The sequence below is a fragment of the Oncorhynchus masou genome, chromosome 32, assembly GCF_036934945.1.
Source record: "Oncorhynchus masou masou isolate Uvic2021 chromosome 32, UVic_Omas_1.1, whole genome shotgun sequence".
Classification (NCBI taxonomy): Eukaryota; Metazoa; Chordata; class Actinopteri; order Salmoniformes; family Salmonidae; genus Oncorhynchus; species Oncorhynchus masou.
In genome coordinates this window covers 7,824,825-7,837,533 of record NC_088243.1, presented here as the reverse complement: position 1 = coordinate 7,837,533, position 12,709 = coordinate 7,824,825, and the positions used below count along the sequence as shown (strand labels likewise).

The 12,709-nt window shown below is 42.7% G+C and overlaps 1 protein-coding gene across 2 annotated transcripts; it reads left to right on the top strand.

Moving 5' to 3' along the window:
• Positions 1-593: 593 nt before the first annotated feature.
• LOC135525522 (uncharacterized) lies at positions 594-9,043 on the top strand. Of its 2 annotated transcripts, none has more exons than XM_064953193.1 (5): positions 594-861; positions 1,148-1,305; positions 4,844-4,900; positions 6,162-6,560; positions 7,897-9,043. In XM_064953193.1, exons 4-5 carry the CDS (start codon positions 6,182-6,184, stop codon positions 8,886-8,888), a joined length of 1,371 nt encoding a protein of 456 aa, XP_064809265.1. In that variant the 5' UTR covers positions 594-861; positions 1,148-1,305; positions 4,844-4,900; positions 6,162-6,181; the 3' UTR covers positions 8,889-9,043. The 2 variants fall into 2 exon arrangements, with proteins under 2 accessions (XP_064809265.1, XP_064809264.1); XM_064953192.1 differs by having other exon boundaries at positions 1,148-1,342.
• The last annotated feature ends 3,666 nt before the right edge of the window (positions 9,044-12,709 follow it).

Sequence of the window (12,709 nt, the reverse complement as noted above, 5' to 3'; positions counted from 1 at the left end):
AAAGATGGAAAAAAGTTACTGAAAGTGCTGTGTATTTGTATTACATAAGTCATTCAGGTAATGTAAATGTAAATGTTTTTACTTAGAATGTGTCATCTTTTTTTAGGATGGTGAGAACAACCCCTGCCTGCTGCTCTCCTTTACCACACCTAAATCTGAGGGTCCTGATTGTAACAGAGTGAACAGCAGGCTCCAGAGATGGCATCAGTGAAGCAGGAAGACTGCAGTCAAACACTGGGGCTGAATGTCAACATTAAAGATGAAGTAAAGGAGGAAGAGATTGAAACATTTGTGTATTAAGAACATGTTCTGTACCTTTTGCTTTGGTTAACGTTTTGTCTTCTGTAAAAGAAAAGCAATACTGACAGAATTTCTGCCCAGGTATGAACAAACTAGTAACTATATAATGTATAATGGGGACTGGTATTAAAGATGCTGGCTCTTGTGACTTAAAGTGTGATTTGTTGTAATAAGGTGTAAATCACTATTGCTCTCTGGTGGTATAATTCGGAACTGGTAATTAACTCACATTACCCTCCCGGACGTTAGGTGGCAGTAAACAAATGTGCTGTTGGTCACCAAACGTTACTAATGAACAGAAGAAGACATATGAGGAAGTTTTGCCGCGTTTCTTTGTTTTGGATCTTCATGCTCAATTTTTTTGACGTTTCGATACTTCAGAAACCGTTTATTTCGCTTACGAATAACGAGCTAAATGCAATGTTATGATTCTGTTTTGATTGAACGCATATGAGCTAATTTAGTATACAGCGTCTCTGTCGACTAGCTACTGTAGCTAGTTAACGGTAGTTAGCAACACAGGAGCCTTGATGTCAGTCGCTAAGGCTTGCTCATATCATGGTGAGTGCAGGCTATCCACAGCCCATTGCACGGCTGGAAAGAACATCATGTATGGATTAATTTACATGTTGTATGGGTTATGTACAGTATGCTTAAAATAGAAGGTATACAAATATTTTCAGTGTTCACACTTTTTTTTTCTTCCTTGTCTTATGTTTATAATCAGAGATTACCAGAGAAAATGTCCTCTCAAATCCAACATACCAGTTAATAGCAGCAATTTGTATTACATAGTAGTCATTTCATATTTTTTTACTTGGGATGCGTGTCTGGTCTTTTATTTTAGGATGGTGAAAACAACCCCTGCCTGCTGCTCTCCTTTACCGCGCCTAAATCTGAGGGTCCTGATTGTAACAGAGTGAACAGCAGGCTCCAGAGATGGCATCAGTGAAGCAGGAAGACTGCAGTCAAACACTGGGGCTGAATGTCAACATTAAAGATGAAGTAAAGGAGGAAGAGATTGAAACATTTGTGTATCATGGTAAAAGCAGAGCACTGCCTGTTTTCACAGTCTGCTAGTAGGGCCATTTGTAGGATGAGTTTTGCCTTTAAGATCATAATGAATAAGATTATATGAACAGCAGGGACCTGCTCTTAAACCAGCTAGCACATTTGGTTCCTTGGAAGTTGTGTGAATGTACTTTTTTGGTTTCCCATTGGTTCTAGGAACAAAGCCAAACGTTTCCTAAAAACGGAAGTGAACATTCCGCCTGTTCTAGATTGCAGGGATGTTCTGAGAACGTTTTACTATGGTTCCCAGAATGTTGTCATGGGATGTTTTATTAACCTATAATTTGCATTCTCAGAATGTTATTTAAAGGTAATTAAATGACATTCTGAGAACATATTTCAGTAACACTTAACACTGCTAGCTTAGTTTGGGTTACCCGTTGTGATCTCCGAGCACAGATAGGACATATAGGTATTAATCACGCAAACACACCTTGTTTTATTGTGGCACCGCATCAATGCGACTCTAACCTATGATCTTCTGCTCTCTATTCCTGGAATTAGTCCACTGCTCTGTTCATTTTAGTCTATTCAACCAGACTCCATTTCAAAGTAAATAATCACTCATTAAGATCAGGTGTGGTCAGTTAGTGGGTGTGGCAAACGCACCTGAACACACTTAACAAGATAGGATAGAGTTTTGTTGACGGGAGATTCGGGAAGTGTGTTGAATGAGGTCAGAGAAACGAAAGAAGCGGAGAGCTGAAGGTTTTCCGACAAGTAGAAAAGAGTTGAGTCTGGGGGGGGGTTGTTTTTTTCAGTGTGGTCACTGCTCATGTTCCCAAAATGTCACTGGGCCGCAAGTCAATTCGGGAGAAGAGGACTATTGGGACAGGGACACACAGGTGGATTTCTGAGCAGGAAGGAGATGAATGGAGGGGGGAGAAATAAGAGGTTGAATTTGAGGAAGGTAGAGATGGGGTGTCAAAGAGGATTGGTGTCATGTGCAAACCGAGTGAGCTGTACACCAGACTGAGTTCTGTATGTGAAATGGAAGTGAATGAGGGCGAGTTAAGTGAGGTGTGGTGAAGAGCTTGGAAACAGAGCCTGGCGTCAATGGACATGATAAAGAAGAGTCTGGACCAGTAGGAGTGACTTTTTGGGGAGAAAGTGCGTCCTTACCTTCTGGCAGAACCATGTGTGGTTTCAGGGTGGGTGGGAAAGGAGGTGGAGTCAGTGAAGGTAGTGGACTTGTGATGTTTGTTTCTTCTGACCAGAGGGAGCAGGCGGTCCGTGTCAATCAACTTGGGTCAAGATCTGTTTCTTGCTTTGCTCTTAGGAACGGGGCACCATTTGAAAGTAGTGATTTTTCTGGGGTAGTGTGGAGGTGGGGCAATTTGAAGTTTAAATTCCTGGTGTTTGTGACGCCCGCCGTTTGGTGCGACTCGGTGGTGAAACAGGAGTCACTGTCAGTCTTTTTGAGTCAGAGTCTCTACCTGACAAAGTCATGTTAGGATATATATCAGTTATCCTGTTAGAGCCTTTTGTGCTGAATCCACTGCCCTGTTTCAGGTGTAACATTTATGGTCATGTCATAGCAGTTTGTAGGAGGGAGATCCCAATCAAGATGAGGGAATGGGATGGAGGAGTGTGTACTTTTGGTGGATAAAGTTGTGTGACAACTGTAGAAGTGCCCTTGTTGCTTGTCATCAGAAGTGACTGGTGAGAGAGCGGCAGGTTGAGGTGGCTCGAGTCAGAAGTGCAGAAGGTGTCGTATACTGAGGCAGTGAAGAAAGTAGAGGAGGATGGGTCAAGGATCCTAAGACGATCCCTGTGAGTAGTAGATCTGTGCCAGCACAGAGGGATTGGCCAATGAGTGATATATGCTTCAGAAAGGTTGGTTTCCTAGCGTTCATAGCAATGGTTATCATCTGTGCCACAGAAATGGATTCCAAATCACAGAAAACCAATGTTGTAGTTGCAGCTGCAGAGAAGTATTTGACTGTACGAGATTTGACTTCAGAAGAGTTCCAGGGTGTGTTGAGTGGTGGTGTCCCGTCCTCCCAGACTGTTGTCATGATGCAGGAGCAGATGTGGTCGAAGTAGTGGAATGGGCTAGTGTGTTTTGAATGAGTGTGTGGTTAGTTGGCAGGGTGTTTTTTAGTGTTTCTTTCATTTTTTTTTATTTTTTATTTTTCCCCCCCATTATGTATCACAAAGTATAATGGATTTATATTATAGTGCAGTTGGGGGCGGTAATACAACATTGGATGCCGTCTGCCGTTAAACTCAGAGGAAGTAGTTTAGAAATGTTTGTTTTTAAATAGCCTTAGAATGTTCCTTGAATGTTACTAATGTTTTCTTGTGGTTTTTATGGAAAGTTTTAATGTTCTGAGAGCATGAATTTAAACAAAACCATGAGGAAACCTGCTGAAGTACTTAAATTCTCACAGAAGAATGTAGTCTCTTAACGTTCTCTGAACAATTTGAGAATGTTACTTTAAATCAGGTCTGTTAAACTCATTTCTCGGAGGACCAAGTGTCTGCTGTTTTTTTTTGTTTTTTTTTTCCTTTCAATTAAGACTTAGACAACCAGGTGAGGAGAGTTCCTTACTGATTACTGACCTTAATTCGTTAATCGAGTACAAGGCAGGTACTTGGCCCTCTGTGGAATGAATTTGACACGTGCTTTAAATACAACCATGAGGAGAACTGTCGGACATGTTATGCTGAAGTACTGAAATTCCCAAGAAACATGGCTCTCAGAACGTTTTGTGCTATATGGGTATCCTGCAGGACTCCCAGAACATGGTGGGAAGGTTGTATGAAAAACCACTCGCCAAGCTCTAAGAAACATGGTTCTCAGAACGTTTTGTGCTATATGGGTATCCATCAGTATTCCCAGAACATGGTGGGAAGGTTGTATGAAAAACCACTCGCCAAGCTCTAAGAAACATGGTTCTGCAGTATTTTTACGCTAGCTGGGAAATCAGCACACCTAGTCTTTTTTTAAGGTAAATTGATTAGGCTAATTCTCCTGTTTTCAATGTTTTTTAATCCTATAGCAATACGCTTTTGGAAACCTTTTTAACGTAACTGTCATATAAATGACCTTTAAAATATACATACTATGCACAGTTTAGTGAAATTTTATCTGGCTGTTTTCACCCTTCGCTACGACATCCTCTCACCTTGTGCTGACATTTCCATTGGACCATTCCATTGCACGTATCTCTCTAAATAAAGCCAGGTGAAGCTTTCCTAGACTGTGTACTGTAAGTATATATTTTGTCATTTGAGAAAAATTGTCTTGCTTATGTTAAGCTCCAAATGTTTCCAAAACGTATATCGCAACTGAGGTGTATTTGCAGAGCATTTGGGTGACGCAGGACACCATCAGAGAGTCGGGCCATTTTCCCCACTGGGCCAAATGGGACGTGGAACGGCTCCACTGTAATGTAATTGGAGTCATGAAAAGGGGAACCTACTCACCTGATTTGCCATCAACATGTTATATTTGTCTTCAACTTAGGGCCGGCTGGAGAGTTCAAAGAAAACACGGAAGAACACCAAGTCTTACTACTCAAAGGTCTGCGTTTTCTTTCTTCTCACACATGGAACATATTTAAACCACAGTTCAGAATTTGGACAGAATTCAAACCAACGTAGATAACCGACATCACTCAGCAATTTCATTTTTAGAATGTTTCCTCCTGCCTGCCTTGCTTCAGGGGGCAGAACACCCAATGACAAACAATACATTGATTCTAGCAATGTTATGAAAAAGAACACATGATTTTATGATGCATGCACACCCATCAGGCTAATGGCATTAACCTGCATGCTGGACTCAGTTCAAGAGATACACTGAGTGTACGAAACAAAGTATTGCTTTTTGCCCCGAGAACAGCTTTAATTCATCGGGGCGAGGACTCGACAAAGTGTCAACTGTTGAGTGTGAAAATCCCAGCGCAAAAAAACAATTGAGTAGTAGTGTCCAACCTTATGTTGTTATGTAGGTCCATGATAAATTGAAATGCACTTGTTAGATTCCACAAGAATCATTGGATGAAAATGTTTTTTTTAACCTTTATCTAGGCAAGTCAGTCAAGAACAAACTCTTATTTACAACGACGGCCTAACCCGGACAACGCTGGGCCAATTGTGCGGATACAGCCTGGATTCGAACCAGGGTCTGTAGTGACACCTCTAGCACTGTGGTTTTGTGCCTTAGACCTCTGCGCCACTCGGGTGCCCAAAAGTCTCCAGTGAAATGTTGTCTGAAATGTATCTGACATCTAACTGGGAAACAGAACCAACCCCCCAAAAGGACCAACCGGTTGAAATGTCTATTTAACATGTTGCAGCAGGATTATTTCTGAGAAAGTTACTGTGAAAAATCCAGACTAAATTGAAGCTAGACTATCATTCTGGAGAGGGCTTACTGGCTCATTCTGCTGTAGACTTTCATAGCAAGAGATGCCTGTTATGACTGAGCAGTAAATCATATTGTGCAATATATTAGGTGCATTAACTTGAGTTATAAATTAGCATTCAGGACCCAAACTATCAGATTATTATGGCCAGAGGCGTTTTGCCTTTTGGTAGGCCGTCATTGTTAATAAGAATTTGATCTTAACTGACTTGCCTAGTTAAATAAAGGTTAAAATAGATATAGCGCACCCCGTTGGGCCTCATGGTTTAAATACCACACAGTTGCAACTGTTTCTTAATGTGACCAACAATGGAGAACACTAGTAAGTTCATAAAAAGTTTAGCCTGTTTCCTAGGAATTAATCATAAACCTCAACCTGATGCTGATTTTATATCAATTTCACATGTGGATAAAGGAAAAAGAAAACCGAAAGGAATGGAGAAGGAAACTGAAAAAAAGAGGCACCGATTCACCCCTGGAGATGAGGATCTTATTATTTCAGGGGTACTTGGGCACTGGGAGGACCTCTTCGGCGCCCAGGCCCACATTCGCCCCCGGGGGTCAAAGACAGCAACCTGGAACACCATCGCTGGGACCTTGACCTCGGCTGTGGCGAGATGTGGTGACGATGTCCGGAAGAAGTATAATCTCATAAGGAGCCAAATCAAGCAAAAGGTTTCTTCTATCCGGACATTGTCTTCCCAGACTGGTGGGGGGCCCAACACCGTGCCGGTGCTGACCGACCTGGAGCAGCAACTTTTCTCCCGAATGGCAGAGACCGAGGCTGGTGTAGGGCCTGTTGATTTGGGATTTGGTGAGTGCTCATCTTGTAATTATATCTTAATTATAATTACATCATACTAATATATTAGACATTAGGCCATAGTGATTATACCTCACATGATACAATATTGAATTATGTATTGTTTGGTTTAAATTGGACTTTAAAAAAAGTAATTAAATAAAAAAATTAATTGAAGTTGCTGTTTGACATTTGCCTTAACCAGGCCTTCTTGTAGATTGGCCCAATCATATGTGCTACAAAGTAAGAGTATATCCAGATCAATTACATTAATTATTAAGAAATGTATATTTCAAAAACCCTGCTTCTGATTGGGGTTTAATGTTGATTTGCTCGACATAGATTGACAGAATGTAGGCCTACTGCTTCTGATTGGGGTTTAATGGCCATGTAGAATGTAGGCCTACATTCTACGAGATCCATCAAAGTTCCAAAGAGGGAACTCAGCTAGTTTAAGTCTGCGACCCATTTAATACATAGAAACTGGCATAATTAGACAATGTTTTTTAATTTTAATGCAAGTATTAAGAACAAATTCTTATTTTCAATGACGGCCTAGGAACAGTGGGTTAACTGCCTGTTCAGCAGAACGGATTTGTACCTTGTAATTTGCAACCTTTAGTTTAGTCACTAACCATTTTAGGGTCATTTAGAAAATATTACACATACAGCATTTCACCAGTAGAGGGCGGTAATTTGTAGTTTTCACAATTTTAGTCATTTAGAAAATGCTCTTATCCAGAGAGGCTCACAAGAGCAATTAGTGTCAAGTGCCTTACTCAAGGGCACATCAACTGATTTTTCACCAATTCGGCTCAGGTATTCAAAACTGCAATTTCCGTTACTGCCCCAAAGCTCTTAACCGCTAGCTTACCTGCTTTCCACGCTCATAAATGCTTTTAAAGTCACCATTGGCCTCATGGTGAAATCCCTGATCAGTTTCCTTCCTCTCCGGCAACTGAGTTAGGAAGGACGCCTGTTTCTTTGTAGTGACTGGGTGTATTGATACACCGTCCAAAGTGTAATATATAACTTCACTATTGTATCCCTTTAGATGTGTTTGTGTGGTCGCATGAGTCGCCTATATGAGGCAAAGCAAAGTTTACATTTCACTGAGCCACACAACCTTTATTACATTCCATAAAGACTGTATTAAATGAGTACCTGATGAATGGAAAGGACAGAACACACTCCAGGAAAAATTTAAGTGTATTCTTTATTTGAATTAAAAAACAATGCCACAATGGTTTACCAACGGAAAACATGACATTAAAGGAAACAATTTCAACAAGAAGTGATAAATAATATAAAATATCTGAAATAATATTGACCGAATCCTCTTGTCCAGGTCCCTCTCAGGGAGAAATCTCCAGCTCTGGTCCCCCACCAGCAGTAGAGGGAACTGTGGAGTCAGCTTTACCCTCTGTCACCATGGAGGAGCTACCCTCCACCTCACCATCAACACCTTGGCCAGCACCAACAGTGCCACCCCAACCCATCACCTCCCGTCCTGCACCAGCTCACTCAATCCACTCTCAATCAATGAATCAAATTTATTTTATAAAGCCCTTTTTACATCAGCAGTTGTCACAAAGTGCTTTACAGATACCCAGCCTAAAACCCCAGAGAGTGAGCAATGCAGAAGCACGCTCTGGCACCGCACCCCAACCCATCACCTCCTGTCCTGCACCAGCTCATTCCATCCACTCTGGCTTTGCTCCCCAACCCATCAGCTCCTGTCCTGCACCAGCTCATTCCATCCATTCTGACTCTACACCCCAACCCATCACGTCTGCCTGGACACCACAAGGCCCCCAAGCCAATCTGCTCCAACAAATCCTGGACACACAAACGCAACAAATCCATGTTACACAGACCGCCCAACACATCCACCAAGCTCTTTATGATTTATTAGAAAAAGCACATGAAACACAGAAGGCACACCTGGATGTGGAGAAGAACCGGCTCCAGCTGGATAGAGAGCGCTTGAGGGTGGAGACAGAGCGCCTGCAGGTGGAGAGGGAGCGCCTCAAGATGGAGAAGGATCGCCTGGGGGAAGGGGAGGCGCTTCGGCAGCTCTCCGTCTCCAGGTCAGTCGCCCAAGAACACCAGACGCCTGTGAGTTCAAGAACTGCCAGTGCCTCCCCCACCCTTCCTCTGGGAACACCATCAGCCTCCATGTCCAGTCCCCTCACATTAATATCACCTACTGCACCACACTTTGATTTCTTATTTTCCCCATTACCGGTAATCACAACCCATTCCACCCAGCCATCACAAATCAGCCCCACCTCAACCTCCCCTACCTTAACCAGCCCTGCCCCAACCTCCCTACCTTAAAAATTCCTGCCTCAACCTCTCCTACCTTAACCGTTTCTGCCCACTCTCTCATCCCTCCAATCTCCAGATCTGTTAAACAGCGAGTTCAGGAGACAGTCCGGCCTTGGCCTGGACCCACTGCTAAGAATACAAAACATCAATAAACAAATAATGTAATAAAATACAAGTTTCTTTTCTTACAGCCTCTTCACACTTACTACACATTACTCACATGTAGTCTTGCGTACTTGCTATGTAGAGAGAGTGGAAGGAGGATAGGTCCTCCGGAAGTTTAGTTTTCTTCCAGTTCTGTGTAACTGTTCTGTTAGCAACCCTGTTCTGTTAGCACGTAGTGAGTCACTCAGTCATGGAGCAGGAGAGGAGGATCGGGCTGCCCGGGAGGAAAGGGGACAGTTGGTGTCAAAGGAAGGGAGGAGAGTAGGGTTGAAAAGGCAGTCAAGATATAGAAGGGATGATTTAACAGAAGGAAGAGGATGGGATAGAAGAGTAGTGGGAGAGAGCGAAGATTTCATCGGTGGTCTCATTTTGCGAGCTTGGGTGGCCTAACACTTCAGCGCCTGAGCTGAACAGTCAGAGCAGGTCTCACTGACTTTGAATGTGAATTCGCGCCAGCTCATCCAACCAGAAAAGAGGGCTGTTCCATCTTGGTAGGGGGTCTGGCCGTTGCCCACTGGTCAGTCAAATACTCAATATAAATGATTGACAACAGAACAATTGTGCAAAAAAAAAAAACAGACTCATGGGCAGCTGGCCATGTCATTTCTTTTATACACACAATCACACAATGCATTTGGAAAGTATTCAGATCCCTTGACTCTTCCCACATTTTGTTACGTTACAGCCTTCTAAAATGTGTTAAATATTGTTTTCCCCTCAATCTACACACAATACCCTATAATGACAAAGCAAAAACAGGTTGTTTCTAATATATAATAAAATAATCTTTAATACCTTATTTAGTATTCAGACCCTTTGCATCATGTTTCCATCCATTTTTAGAAACATCAAGGATGAAGTCCACCTGTGGTAAATTTTTTATTTTTAACCTTTATTTTACTAGGCAAGTCAGTTAAGAACAAATTCTTATTTTCAATGACAGCCTAGGAACAGTGGGTTAACTGCCTGCTCAGGGGCAGAACGACAGATTTTGTACCTTGTCAGCTCGGGGATTTGAACTTGCAACCTTTCGGTTACTAGTCCAACCACTAGGCTGCACTGCCGCCCCAATTGATTGGACATGATTTGGGAAGGCACACACCGGTCTATACAAGGTCCCACAGTAGATGTCAGAGCAAAAACTAAGACATGAGGTCGAAGGAATTGTCCGTAGAGCATTGATTTCAATTCTCCATGTGGTCTATATTACAGGGCACTTCATTTAATATAACAGACTTTTAAAACTCAATATTGGTGCACAATTTCTACTTAAAATACCAAAAAGGCACTCCTTTTGTGGAATGACCCACCTACACGCAACAGAGTCCCTGAAACCAAATACAATCACCACACAGATGGTAATCACACCTGACCTGGATGTATGTCTTGTTTTACAGAAGAAAGGGAAACCCGTCAAATCAGACACAATTCACAGGATGCTGAGATTATATCCAAACAGGAATGAGGTCGTTAGACACTGTTCACCATACAATTGTAGACCAATCAAGGTGATGGGTTCATCTTTAAATCAACATTCATCAAGAGTGAGTCGAGTTGGGGCGGCAGGGTAGCCTAGTGGTTAGAGCATTGGACTAGTAACCGAAAGGTTGCAAGTTCAAATCCCCAAGCTGACAAGGTACAAAATCTGTCGTTCTGCCCCTGCAAGTTCAAATCCCCAAGCTGACAAGGTACAAAATCTGTCGTTCTGCCCCTGAACAGGCAGTTAACCGGCAGTTATATAACCCACTGTTCCTAGGCCATCATTGAAAATAAGAATTTGTTCTTAACTGACTTGCCAAGTAAAATAAAGGTATAAAATTAACAGAACAACGACTGCCATCTATTGGCCCTTGGACATGTCCCTACATGATGTTGACATTATTTCATCATTCAAAACTTGGTCAGAAATGATCTGGCTAATCTAGCTGCTGGGTCATTGTGTGTGTGTGCAAAATTTCGTTTCCATACGGACCTCAGTGCAATATCACATTTATGTTACAAATAAAATGACTGAAATCAGAGTAATTCTTTATAGTATTCCTGTGATTCACACGCATGCTGAACTTTGACCCGTGGTAGGTGAAGAAAGGAAGAAAGATGGCTTTCCTTGAGATGGGGCAAGAACGAGATGTTTGTTAGGAGATATGCAATATTATCCTACGGAGATTTATACGGAGGGGGGAAAAAGAGGTGCAGAGGAGGTCGAAGAGGGTGAGCCCGAAACCGGCGGGAGATGGTTCGTCGAAGAAGAATGGTGGAACGTGTAAACAGAGCCATGTGTCGGATCGACGTCTGGAGGCTAAATGGAAGTGAGTGAGGGCGAATGATCGAAGTTAGCAGGTGTAGTGATGTTCGCGGAGCCTGAGGCTTGCACAGATGGTCAGGATAAATATAAGTCTTGAATATTTCTGGAGAAAATAGACCCCATGCCTTTTGGCTGATCCATATGTGGTTTCAGAGTGGGTGAAAATGAAGTTTGGTGCTGTGGAATCGGTGAAGGTAACCCGAAGTGATCTTGTGATAATTGTTTGTGTTTCTGCCGAGGGAGAAGGCACTCCATGCCAAACAAATGTGGAAAAGAGATGCCGTTGATTATTGGGGTCGCGGTAAATGTGACAGTGGACCAACTGAAGGGGAAGATTCCCGGTATTTGTGATGCTCTTTGTTTGGTGCGATGCAGACAGGGTGGCATGAGTTGTAAAACAGAAGTAATTATTTGTTCTTTTGAGTTTTGCTGTTGAGTCTTTGCCTGACAAAGTGTACTTGGGATATTTCAGTTATCCCCTATGAGCTGTTGTGCCGAATCCATTACGTTGTTACAGGTGTCAAGATTATGGGCACGTGGCATCAGGGTGTAGGAGGGAGATGTGAGAAGTGTGCAGAAGGACATGAGACAAAGGAATGTGTAGTATTGGAGAAAGTGTTCATTGTAGGGGTGCCCATGGGGCTGTGGATCAGAAATGTCTGGTGCGAGAGAGGCAGGTTGAGGTTGCCAGGGTTAGAATAGTGCAGAAGGTGTATGCTGAGGAAGATGGGTCAAGTGGGAGGGGTCCTGAGAGGGTTCATGTGAGTAGTAGATCTGTGCCAGTACTGAGGGATAGGCCAACGATTGATATATGCTACAGTAAGATTGACTTTTTAGCATTCATAGCAATGGTTATAAACCGTACCGCAGGTCGCAGAAAATAGAGGTTCTTGTGGCAACTGCTGAGAAGTGTTTGGGTGTACGAGATTTGACGTCAGAAGAGTGACAGGGTGTGTTGAGTGGTGGTGTCCCGTCCTTCCAGGCGTTGACCTGAGGTAGGACTGGATAGGTTTTAATAGTGGAATAGGGTGGTGGGTTTGTAATTAGTGTAGGTTTAGATGGTAGGGTATTTACGTTTTCATACGAGATTTATACATAGCAGCGGAAATTAGTTTGGGGTTGGGTGTGTTGTGATTTTTCTTCAACATGCTGCAGACCGCTATAAGGGTCCTCTAATAGATTTAAAGGCTCAGTGTAGCACCCCAACTTCCCGCTGGAATGGATATATGGCTCAATCTAGTTGTAGTCGGTAATGCAACATTCATTGGATGCCAATCGCCATTTAACCTCATCCAAGAAGAAAAAGACCCTCCCGGACAACAGGTGGCGTGTGTCTACATTAAGTGTAGTTTGACAAAAC